The sequence below is a fragment of the Etheostoma spectabile genome, unplaced genomic scaffold (genome assembly GCF_008692095.1).
Source record: "Etheostoma spectabile isolate EspeVRDwgs_2016 unplaced genomic scaffold, UIUC_Espe_1.0 scaffold00000051, whole genome shotgun sequence".
Taxonomy (NCBI): domain Eukaryota; kingdom Metazoa; phylum Chordata; class Actinopteri; order Perciformes; family Percidae; genus Etheostoma; species Etheostoma spectabile.
In genome coordinates, this window is record NW_022602544.1 from 24623 (window position 1) to 37733 (window position 13111).

Below are 13111 nucleotides of genomic sequence, written 5' to 3' on the forward strand. Positions count from 1 at the left end.
TTTGGAGGTGACGTCAGACGTAGGAGTGGTTACAGCGGCAAGTATAACAGTTCTCGCCATGGCGCTTCCTTGATGTCTGGTCCCTCCCAGGTGCTTAAGCCTTTACGTAGTAGAGATGAGAGTGGCACGGTGTGTCATTATTGTCATGGCACTGGCCACTGGAAAGGTAACTGTCCTGTTTTGAGGCCCAGAGGTAGAGGCAAGTCTTTTACACAGTCACCTGTTCCTGCCTTCCCATAGGAAAAATGTGTTGCTCATCTGTTGTTCAATCTCATCTCTTGAGATCAATTTGAGCTTCTCGTATTCATATCATTCTGTGATCATTTGTTTCTGAGTTACTTCTCCTAAGGGTCCCTTAGGAGCAAGACATAAGCTAAAAAGAGACAAGACACCAGTAAGACAAAGGAGGTTGAATTGAGAAAACCATTTGAGCAATACTTGAGAAGTGGGATAAAAAGAGGAGATCTCATAATTGTATATCCCTGATCTCAATTATGTCTTGGTTATTTGAAAGAGAATAACATGAGATGAATCTGAGACTTTTATGAGACAAGTCTGAGAAGTATGAGCCTTAAAAGAGATCTTATCATTGTGTGTCCAATGTCTCTTCCATCTCTTGATTATTTCTCTTTAATGTCTTACTGAAACTATATATGAGAATGATATATGAGGTATATTTGAGAAATACGAGAACAAATTGAGAATGCAATTTAAAGATTAATTATCTTTAGTAATTAGAAATAACTGTAAAAACAATACTCAATATTGAAAAGTAGAAAACTTTATTAGTGTTAACACCAGTACACCAAACAAAAAACAGACCAGCAAGTGGAAACGGTACTGGTACAACATTACAAAATCTAAAACTGACAACAGTATGTGAATTTGCCATGGTCATTAGCGGTCCTTGCATGCTACTACTAACTATATTAACATATTACCATGAAAGTATATAAGAATAAGAAAAATAAAAGGGGTGAGAGAGAGAGAGATAGCGGTCCACATAGGACAGGCTATATCAGTGGCCTACTCCTTGGAACCTGCTCTGGCCCTACATTTGTTCACAAAGGCTTTCTTGAGCTTGGCCTCCTCAATTGGTTCCCAGTCCGGTAGAGTTGCACATCTCAGGACATAAGCTGCAAGACAAGAGCATTAAAATCTGTCATGAGTAATTTGAAAAAAAGACTTACCACATAGACCATATACAACTGCACTTCAAGTTAAAAGGAATAACACCGTGAGACAATTTTAGTTCAGAGAATTGCAAATCAATAAGTAAGATTTTTGGGCCAATCATGAATATAAATAAAACAGTCTGTTATCCTTAAAAGTGCTATAAAGTGATACAGGATAAAACTTAATTTCTGGTATTAAACTTCTATTCTGATAGTTCAGTCAGACAACTATAAAATTATAAAAACTAATTTATAAGCATTGCAAGCTGAAGCACACCATCCTTGAGCATGGCTGCAGCAGGTTTAGCGTCAGGCTTTGACTCCGTAATTTGTTCCCTGAATGATCTGCTTTGCAAGACATTACAGTGAATGAAGCAGGAGGAGGTGGGTTTGCAAAACCTAATGGCAGCAGCGAGATATATGCAGAAGAACAGAAGCAACAGCAAGGCAGCAGAGCAGGCAATTGCAACAGCAGCAGAAGCGTAGCCAGGGATGAGAAGGTAAGCTGGGGGGGTTAAATACCCCCTCCCTATTTGGATGAGGAGGGCATGTGACTGATCAGCATGGGCGCAGCTTGAGTTGTCTGCCTGAACTAGTTTTGCAGACTTTGCATCAATCATTGCTGCACTGTCATGATTGGATATAATCATTATTCCCACTATCCTAGCCTAAAAACACACAGAGCCTAATTTTGAAAAAAACGTACTTAGGATTCCGTCAACTTTTTTACGGTCAAGGACCTGCTTTCCTTCCTTTCCTGAGGGGTTGTTGCCAGGGCGACCAAAGGGCACTGCATTTTGACACTCCTCAACAGTGAAGAAATGGTCAAAAAGTGCATGAAACAGACGCATGCAATTTGGCTTTGATGCGTGATTCATGGCAGCAAGGCGGAATGATGAGATGAATATGCCGCTCCCAGGAAACAGCTCCTGCTGGCCTGATGGTGAAGCTGGGCTGCCACAATATCTCTCTCCAATTAAGTTGCAGAGAGTTTGAAGCTCTTTGACTTGGCCTGGATCTAAAAGGGAAAAATAGTACAAACAAACAAGAGTGAGAAAATACCAAGCTACTCTTTCAAATGGTTAAAGAGCTTTAATGGCAGGCAAGTTCATTTTGGAACATAATTAAAAAATGCCTAGATAACCTTGCATAGGCTACAACACCACAAGAAAAAAATAGTTAGAGAGACTTTAGAATATGTCTGTGGGAGGTATACAGAATGAACACTTGATGGATCATTAATAAAACCAAGGCTTGACAAATAAACCATAATAAAAAAATCTTGAAATTCTTGTCACAAGAAAAGATTTACATTTCTTTTTTTTTGTCAAGCCTTGATTATATTAATTAGAGCTGATGTTATGTGTTAATTCTATACATCTATCTTCCAATGATGTATACCTGAGTATTCCCCTTTTCCACAGCTGATGGTTATTGCACTTATGGGACCAATAGATGCATATACAGTAGCTTGTTCGTGTGGTGTCATGTTTTTCTACATGGCCTGAAGAATGCCTATGTGAGGCCAAACATGTAGGCATGTGTTAATATGTCCCAAGACTAAGTAGCCCACCATTAACTAGTTAGTCCCCTACAAAGGCTTTCCTTGGGTTTCCCGCCCAAAAAGATGAAACAAGAACTCAAAACTATTACTGCTGCACTTAATTTATATTAATATTGAGGAAAAAGGAGTGAAAATAGATTTTACTTAATTGTACCAGTTCAGATTAATTTGATCACCTTTAGCCCATTTGCACTTTACCGTATCATTAAAATATCACAATAATAATTTATATAATGAATTGTTGTGCTGTTACATTATGTTCATACTATAATATATTATTGCTATAATTTAATAGTTAAGTATTATTTCTAATTTGCTAACAATATCAAGGATTATGTGCAATAAATAAGTACGTTTATAAACCTTCCCATACCATTTATATTGTCTAACGCCACAACCCACTTTTCTACCTTTTTTCTAGGAGAGTTCAAACTATGTGTTCAAAGCCCAATCACTAATATAGGTACAGAACAATTACGTCATGAATGAATTAGCAGAAATGACTTGCCTATTCTCGAGATGACCTCATCGATCCTTCTCTTTTCCTGTAGGATTCTTTCAAACTCCCCCTTACAATCCTCACATGGTGTCCATGCATTTTTTTGCGGGCTGGCTGCATGGCCTCCACCAGTTGATGGACCAGAGGTGTTGAGGCTGTATGGTGATGGGTTGGCTGCATTGCCTCCACCAGTTGATGGACCAGAGGTGTTGAGGCTGTATGGTGATGGGTTGGCTGCATGGCCTCCACCAGTTGATGGACCAGAGGTGTTGAGGCTGTATGGTGATGGGTTGGCTGCATTGCCTCCACCAGTTGATGGACCAGAGGTGTTGAGGCTGTATGGTGATGGGCTGGCTGAATTGCCTCCACCAGTTGATGGACCAGAGGTGTTGAGGCTGTATGGTGATGGGCTGGCTGAATTGCCTCCACCAGGTGATGGACCAGAGGTGTTGAGGCTGTATGTTGATGGACTGGGTATATGGCCTCCACCAGGTGATGGACCAGAGGTGTTGAGGCTGTACAGTAATGGGCTGGGTGTATGGCCTCCATAGAACGATGTACCTGGGGTGTTGAGGCCATATGGTGATGGGCTGGATGTATGTCCTCTGTAGGGTGATGGACCAAAGGTGTAGAGGTCATACGGTGATGGGCTGGGTTCATGGCCTCTGTAGGGTGATGGACCAATGGTCCCCCCTTTGGCAGAGCTATAATAAAATTACATGGAACCAGAAATGACATTTTTGTGAACACAAATTTCCCAGAAGAGATATGACCAATAACTACAAAGAACTGACTGTCATGGACATAAAAGAAGGGTAGATGCTGCCTTGACAACTGGGGATTCTAGTCTTTTTATGTATAGGATGACCAGCACCAATAATGAAAATAAATGTACTATGACCAAAATCTGCCATATTTATAATCTTTTTATACTTTAAAAACATAAACCATTTAAATAGTGGAAATAGCAAATCAACAAACTCACAATATGTTGTGACATGTGAGCTTGTAAAGTGGCTATTTCCATTCTTTGTTAAAAGATTTGAAATATATAAACATTTTTCAACAGATTAATTTTAACAAATGAACATAAACAATTCTGATCATTAAGCAAAAATAATGGCAAATAATTTTCATTAAGGCCCACGAGTCATTCACATACTATTTACTGAAATACAGTAATGGGCTCCATTACTTCCTGAACTTAAGACAGCTCCTTTGTTTCCTGTCTTACATTATTGGACAAACTGATTAATCCACTTGTGTTTGACCATTGTGACTCAGACACACGTGGATTAATCAGTTTGTCCAATACTGTAAGGCAGGAAATAAAAGAGCAGCCTTAAGTACAGGAAGTAGTGGAGCTGTCCGTAGAGCCTATTCTGTTATCATAGATTGGATAACAAAGTTATCCTAATGCTGTTTTTTTGGTTTTGAACTTTGCCAAATGTGATTGGGTAATGATTAGAAGTTTTGAACTCATGGGCCCAGGCGATTATGTAATAATTATGACAAACCTACCCATAGGGTGGTGGTCCAGCTGTGTTGCGGCCTGTTGCATGTCCCCCGTCAGTTGACGGATTCAGCGATGAGATTTTCTCGCCATGCTCAGACAGTGGGCTCCTATCTATTATAATAGTGTCAGACCCTGACGTTGAGTCTGATGGCTCATCGCCTTTTAACATATTTAAAAAGGACTCCTGTGGAGTTGGGTGGCTTTTTGGCAGCTTAGCCTGATCTTCCCCTGAAATATATTCAACAGTGGCCCTATAAAATTTACCATCTGACCACTTTGCTAAAACAGGATCTCCTGATCTAAGATCTTGCAGCTGCACAGGAGCCTCATCCCTTGCCAAAATGTCAGATCCTTTAAAGATTTTGCCGGTATAACCATCCTCCCATCTGACGAATGCAACACATCCTGAGAGAGACAGACAGAGAGAGAATGTTTAATTTCTATTTCTATTTGGCCACAACAATTTAGACTGGTATTTTTAGACATCATTTGGACGATAATGTTATGATTTTTACCCCCTACACTTACCAGATTGCTCATTTGGGGGAGGGGTGCTCAGGTCCTTCATTTTCTGAGTGGGAACTCGTAGCCTCTTTTTTGCCGGCACTTTGTTTTTCTCCATCCTGTTAATGAAAATTTTTTTTTTAGATCATTAACGCTAAGTATAATATAAATAGACACTATTTTAACCTAATTCACTTAATATCTTTGAGGCATGAATGTATCAAAATGAGCAAAAATCAAATCAAATTATTTTCTGCTCACAACATACGGACTCGTGACACAATATGTTATGAACTTGCAGATCTGAAATTTCATCAGATATTTAACGTAGAGCAAAAACAGGAGGGCGACTCCAGTCAACTAAGTCAAATTTAAATTTATTTAAATTGTGACCATCTTTTTTTAAATCAAAAGTCATATAAAATCATGGTTTTCAAGAATTGCCACACCCTAGAATTTCAGTCAAAGAAACTGAATAAATAAATTACAGCTGGTAACATGTAGGCTAATCAATATTTCAAATAGATACTTCATAAGTGTGACTTAACGTTACTGTACATCACTGGTTCTCAAACTGTTTTCATTTCAAGGACCCCCAGTTTAATATGCAATAGAACCTAACATTAGCCGTTAGCTAACGTTAACGTTAGCCGTCAGCTAACGTTAACTTAGCCAACCATCCCGTTTTCGACGGTCTGAATAAAATAATAGTAATAGTTCGGAGTTTCTTTGTCAATTCCTTGTTGGATTGACACCTTATCCCCACCTTCCAGTGGACCACTCCGTTGCCACAACTGTTAATATTTCACTTTAAGATAATGTCAAAAGAATTTCATTCTTACCTTTTCAGCGTGGCAGGGGTAAAAGCCAACACGTGCAACAGCAGTGACCAACGGACACTTCTCACCCTCCAGCAAAATTACGACTCCCACTATGGTAGCGCCAAGACCCGCCCTACAATTACTACTATTGGGCATTATTTGTTCAGGTCCTATCATTTGACCAATCCGCTTTCCTAACCTGAGTATGCTTCCCCCTGAAGTTAACGGTCACGTCTCCCGCGCGTGCAACGTTCAACTTCTTCTTCTTCTTCTTCTTCTTATTTTTTCGGCGGTTAGTGCACTGCCCGTTGTGCAGTGTGGGGCAGAAATGGCTTGAGTTTGGAAGAAACAGCAACGCTCTCTGTAAAGGATAACGACTAACGGTAAGTAATAGTAGTGGTAATAGTAATAACGGACTCTTTAGTTACACATGAGGTAGGATTCTTGGAGTAACGTCAACGCATTGCTAATGCCACATTCAAGGGGCTACCACTAGCTATGCTACTTAGCTACACCTAGCTAGCTAATAGGCCTAAATGTCTACTAAGGCAGAATTCTAATCTTTATTAAAATAATTACAACTCGCTATATATATATCTATGGTTACAAATCTCCTAGACTTCAGACTCTTCAGCAATGTCAAAACATACGAGAAATACACGTGTGTCTTAAAGAATATTTGTGGAATTATTTGGCACAAAACATGTCTTTGTGACCACATTGAAACTGGTATTCATTCAGTTGTGATCATAAGCCTAACTGTATTTGTTCTTGGTCATTTATATTTCATGCTGCTACATAATAAATAGATTATTTATGTAAATTATACGTCCTGATATTTTTATGAGTCAGTAATACAAATAACTTGCATTAAATTTACATTTTGGTGATCAATTGATCATCAATGATCAATACTTTTGGTATTTAAAGAATATGATGCTAATAATTATTTTGTAGTTTGACTTAAGATTTTGAAAATGTGGTACACAACAGTGCACTAGCCGATTATTAATAAAACAGCTCTATATTATTTATGATACCAGTCATTGTTAAAATGACCGTAGTCTCCCTGTTTCCCCCTGCTTTTCAGTAAACGGAAAATGCATTTTCGGATATTAATTGTATCCAATTAGGAGAGTGAATTCATGCAGGATGAAGAATAAACAAGTGGAAGTGATAAAATAAGAGAAACTTTATCCATCATAGGGATAATGGTACAAAGAAATTAACAGAGAAATTTGGAAGTGGAAAATTGACACTTTCTAGGAAATGTATTTCTGTGTACTAAAGAGCTGATTAGATGGAAACCTCTGTTACTGAATAAACGCTTCATCATAATATAGAGTTTTACTTTTACAAAAAGTTCCACTGTATATTCCATCAACTTTAGTCTGTATTTATACAGTATTGGAGTGTCAAAATGACCAGAGAAGGACAGGTAATGAAGAAGACCCAAGTAAACGACCAAGACGGGCTGCACAATTGGTGAGTAGCCTGGCATAGCCGTGTTGCAGTAAACTTGCAGCAGATATGATATTTAATGCTTTATTTTCCTCCCTGCAGTCATCCCTCCCTGCAACCACCAGTGTTCATGTGGAGACTGATCAGCAATATTTAGGTAATTTATGAAATGTGTTGGTGTGTGTTTAATGTTCAAAAGCCACAACCAGTCTTATGTGCAGAGGACAGAGAGATCCTGAACACAATTAGTTCTGATTAAGAATCACAGGCCCTGTAAATATAGATTGGTAGATAGAATGCAGTCTTCAGTCGGTCAAACCAAGCATGGCAAAATAGCTTTCTCCTATCCTTCACTTTTTCTTTTTTTATCTTTTGAGTTTCTTGCAAGAAAGTTTCTCACCCAAAATCTGTTCTTTGCTAATTCATTAAAAATGTAATCTAAGCAAAATTAGACTAATATTGATCTAGAAAAAAAGTGTGAACCACTGATGTGTCCTCTTGTCTGTGTCAGGAGGTAGCAGCAGCGGAACACAGCAGGGAGTTGTGCCTCCTGGAGGAACCCAAAACGCTGCACTTCATGGGGAACACGCCCAACCTCCAGGTGTCCATGCAGGATATACCACACTCACTCTCGGACATCAAGCCTCTCACCACCTGCCAGGTACACACACCCTCTCTGTCTGTTTGTCTGTAATGATGTATAGTATATTTTGTCACTGAACAGATCCTGCTAAAATATGACAAAATAATCTGAGTGTAAGAAAGTGATATACAGGTTGAGATGATATAGGTTTTGTGTTGTGACAAGATGTTTTTTTTACCCTTAATGATTTTTATTCTATTTTATTACCAGCACAAGGTAGCGTGGCACAAGAGAGTATTTCAACTGTTAACTCTATCAAAGACAATGAAGAACCATCTTCCAGATCAGCCTTCAGTGATCCGCCTGATGACCTAACAACTGAACTACATGGCAATGCTGAGTATGATCTATCTCAATTATTTGAGGAAGCTCTCCCTGATATGGGGGATTGGACATATGATGATGGACATTTGTTCAGTGAGGGATTTGAAGAGGGTTTGAGTGAGGACTGTGCAGAAGAGTCAAATTTCAAGGACACAACACACAAACCATTATATGACAATGCATCAATAACTGTTGCAGAGAGCCTTCTGATCATCATGGCTTACGTTAACTGTCATAAAGTAACTGATAAGGCACTTAGTGATTTGCTTAAAATGTTCAAATTGCTTTGTCCTGATAGTCTGAATACAGACTGCTTAAACAGTGTACAAAAGTTAAAAGAGTTTTTTTTCTCACATGCTGCATCATCTCCTATTGTATTGCATAAATATTGCAGTAATTGTTTTGGGTCATTAGAAGGTGAAGTACAATGTCTATCTTGTGGGACCAGTGTGTCAGAAGAAAGATCCTCATCCTTCATAGAGGTTCCAATTGAGGCTCAAATAAGGTCATTGTTTCTCAAGCCAGGTTTTCAGGAGAAACTTAACTTTAGATTAAGCAGGAAGAAGACAGATCTTAACAACATTGAAGATATATATGATGCAGAAATTTACAAACAGCTTGTAGATGGGGGTGGTCCTCTTAGTGATCCTAAAAACATCTCACTTACTTGGAACACAGATGGGGTACCTATTTTCAAATCGTCCAAGTTTTCAGTGTGGCCTTTTTATTGTATCATCAATGAACTGAGTTTCATGGAACGCACAAAAGAGAGAATATGATATTTGCTGGACTTTGGTATGGGGACTCAAAACCATCCATGGTTACATTCCTTAGACCACTAGGTGACACACTCAGTAAACTTGCAGATGATGGAATTCTTGTGCAACCTGCTGAGTTGACAGCTGAACCTTTTGTGTGTAAAGTGCTCACCATTGCTGGAACATGCGACTTACCTGCTAAAGCATTAGTACTTAATTCAGTGCAATACAATGGGAAATTTGGATGTCATAAATGTGAGCAGCCAGGAAAGACTGTAAAGACAGGGGAAAGGGGACATGTTCATGCATTTCCATACCAACATAGAGATCCAAAAGGCCCACTGCGCACAAATGAAAAGTTTGCTCTTGATATGAAAATCTCAAATGAGACCAAAACCACCGTTAAAGGGGTGAAGGGTCCCTGTTGTCTTAGCAAACTTAAAAGTTATAACCTTATCAAAGGCACTGCTATAGATTACATGCACTCAGTCCTTCTTGGGGTAATGCGCCTTTTGATGGTTCTGTGGTTTTCTCCAGAATTTTCTCGTCAGCCCTTCAGCATGGCAAAAAATGCAAAGGAAATTGACAAGCGATTTCAGGATATCTCTCCTCCATCCTCCACTCGATATCCTCGATCAGTGGCATCTCACAGAATGTTTTTTAAAGCATCAGAATATCGGGATATTTTGATCTTCTATGGACCTGTTGTTTTCCGTGGAATTCTTGCAACACTGTACTACAAGCACTTCCTTCTACTAAGTGAAGCCATTTTCATTTTGTTGATGGAATCCATATCAGTTGAACAGATTGATCATGCAGAGAAACTACTGTGGAACTTTTGTTCCCAAATGGCTATTCTATATGGTGAGCGGTACGAAACTGCAAATGTACACCTTCTTGTGCACCTAGCAGACAGTGTGAAGGCCCTTGGTCCATTATGGACTCATTCGTGTTTCCATTTTGAAGACAAGAATGGCTATTTGTTAAGGCTCATACATGGCACTCAAAATATACCTATGCAGATGGTCCATGCAGTCAAACTTGTGCAGTCTATTCCTGTTATTTCACAAACCATAAAACCAGGAAATGCCGTAGCTGAATTTTACACACGGCTGACTAAAGATGATAGTTTCTGTCAGGAAAACAATGATTTGTCTAGGACCAAACTATATGGAGCATCTAGTGAACTTCAACTGGACAGAGTTCACCTCTCTACATTGGAAAGACATGGTGGTCATTGCATCTGTTCTAAAACAGTAAGGATCTTTCACAGGGCACAAGTTAAAAGAAATTATCTCACATCAAAACACTATGGGAAAGGCAATAGAAGAAACAATTGTACAGTTGTTTTTTCTAGTGATGGACAAAGAAAGTATGGACAGATTGAGTTCTTCTTTACCTCAGAACATTCAAATGCCAAATGGGCCCTTGTTAATGAATTCAAAGTTGCCGGTTTTACATTGCTGCATGATAGTGTAACAAATGGTACATGCAGTCATGTTGTTCCCCTATTAGAAACCTCTGTTAATACAGTAGTTTCCTTGGATCATATACTGGGTAAAGTTGTTTTCTTTGACTTGACATCTATGCCTGGCATTGTTTTTGCAGCTAATTTCCCAAACACACTTGAAAAGTTTTAACCCATTAATATTGGGTTTATATTGGATGCAACAAAGGGTCATGGTCAGGGTGTATGGGGGCAAGATGAATTGCTTCTATTGTATTATCAGGGTGCTTGAATGAATTGAATTAAACAGTATGTGCTCTATTACGTGTTACACAATATATTAATGCCCTATACAATAGAGCTTTGCTGTGAATTCTGTCAAAACAGCACAATGTCAACATTTAGAAAGTTCACAAAGGTGTCTTTTGAGCATATCATGGCTTATGTTTTAATGGGTTAAGTTTTGGAACTCAAAATTGTAATTAATTAATTAATTGTATGGCTTATGTCAGAAATCAACACATTTTGTAAGTTGAAAATTATGTAAATAAACCATATATCTCAAATTATTTGCTTGAATTGAATTCTTTTCTCAAATTTTGTGATGAGATAAACTGAGATATGATTGAGGTATAAATAATGTCTCATATTGAGACTAATTTGAGAGCTTGCACTACTATTTTTTCTTTTTGCTGAAACACTAGAAAAGAGACAACTGTAAGAGAATCTGAGAACTCAAATAGTGAGCAGTGAGAGACAGAACCATGCGTATTTCTCACTGAGATATAACTGAGATCAAATTGAGACATATTTGAAAGTGGCACAGTATGTCTCATTTTTCTCTTAGTTGAGATCAGGAAAAGAGACAGCTGTGAGAGAATTTAGAGAACTTGCACAGTGCTCTATGTGAGACTTATTTCTCAGGAGAGACATTTGAGAAGTATGAGAAAACCACTTTTGTCTCGATTAGTGCTCATTTATATCTAGGAGATGTAAATGTGACATAAAGGAGATCTCATCTTCAATTTTGCTTTGCTATGGGTTGGCTTGCTCCAGTGTGTCAGAACTAAAACCCATATGTGTTGATCTGGATTGTGGCTCTGGGTTTGAACCATTTATTACTGATGCAGTGGTGTCTTTGGTTGGTAAGCAGGAGCGCGTGCCAATTAAGATTTTGCGTGATACAGGCGCTAAGCACTCATTCATTGTTCAATCTGCGTTGCCGTTTTCATCTGCTACAGAAACGGGGGATTTCGTTTTGATGCAGGGGATGGGGATGGATTTGATACCTATGCCGCGGCATAATATGAGGTTAGAGTGCGCTTTGGTGAATGGTGTTGTGACTGTTGGTGTGCGTCCTGCACTGCCTATTGACGGTGTAATGATGATTTTGGGGAACGACCTGGCTGGTGGTGCAGTGTGGGCCGATGGGCCGCCTTCTCCTGTGGTCGTTGCTACGCCGCTGGCATTTAATGATCGGAGTGAAAAGTGTCTGAGTTTTCCGGGGGTGTTTCCGGCCTGTGCCATAACACGAGCACAGAGCCGGGTGGCCACTCTGGATGTACCTGAGTCGCTTGTTGAGGCAGTGTGTGGGTTTTCCATTCCTACTCTTCCTCCGTCTGTTTCTCGGGATGACTGGGTGAAGTGCCAGCAGAATGATCAGTCTTTGTCCAGTTTATTGAGTGGTGTCCTCTCTGTGAGTGAGATGGGAAATGTTGCTCATGGTTATTTTTCAGGACGGGTTGCTGGTGCGGAAATGGGTGCCATGCCATGGTGATGTTGTTGGTGAGCCAGTGTTTCAGATCGTTGTGCCTGAGGATTTTCGTGCTTTGGTGTTGAAACTTGCTCATGATGAGTCGGGACATTTGGGTGTGAGGAAAACGTATGACCGTGTCCTGCGGTGTTTTTTTTGGCCAAAGTTAAAGGGTGTGATTGGAAAGTATGTTAAATCGTGCCATGTCTGCCAGGTCACCGGAAAGTCCGGTCAAGCTGTTAAACCGGCGCCTCTCTGTCCTATTCCGGTTACAGGCTCACCTTTTGAACATTTGATTATGATTGTGTGGGGCCCTTGCCCGCGTCTAAATCGGGTTGTTCTTATCTGTTGACTATTATGTGCCAGACAACAAGATATCCCGCTGCCTATCCTCTGCGTTCGATTACAGCAAGGTCAGTGGTTAAGCTTTGACGAAATTTATGTCCATTTTTGGTATTCCATGTGTTGTTCAAAGTGACCAGGGCTCTAACTTTACTTCCAAGGTGTTTTCACAGGTGCTGAGGCAGTTGAGGGTGCGGCATAATCAGGCGTCAGCATATCATGCGCAGAGTCAGGGGGCGCTCGAACGTTTCATCGCACCTTGAAGTCACTGCTGCGTGCTTATGCACCGAGATTGGGAGAGACT

At 39.6% G+C, this 13111-nt stretch overlaps 2 protein-coding genes across 2 annotated transcripts; one reads left to right on the forward strand and one right to left on the reverse strand.

Moving 5' to 3' along the window:
* Positions 1–3060: 3060 nt before the first annotated feature.
* On the reverse strand, positions 3061–6245 carry LOC116674389 (skin secretory protein xP2-like). The gene is made up of 4 exons (XM_032506879.1): positions 6101–6245; positions 5283–5377; positions 4760–5159; positions 3061–3942 (listed from the first exon to the last, which is right to left on the reverse strand). The coding sequence occupies exons 2-4, from the start codon at positions 5374–5376 to the stop codon at positions 3219–3221; spliced, it is 1218 nt and encodes a 405-aa protein (XP_032362770.1). The 5' UTR covers position 5377; positions 6101–6245; the 3' UTR covers positions 3061–3218.
* Positions 6246–7658: 1413 nt separating this feature from the next.
* LOC116674388 (uncharacterized) lies at positions 7659–11193 on the forward strand. The gene is made up of 3 exons (XM_032506878.1): positions 7659–7697; positions 8052–8201; positions 8394–11193. Exon 3 carries the CDS (start codon positions 9283–9285, stop codon positions 10903–10905), a length of 1623 nt encoding a protein of 540 aa, XP_032362769.1. The 5' UTR covers positions 7659–7697; positions 8052–8201; positions 8394–9282; the 3' UTR covers positions 10906–11193.
* The last annotated feature ends 1918 nt before the right edge of the window (positions 11194–13111 follow it).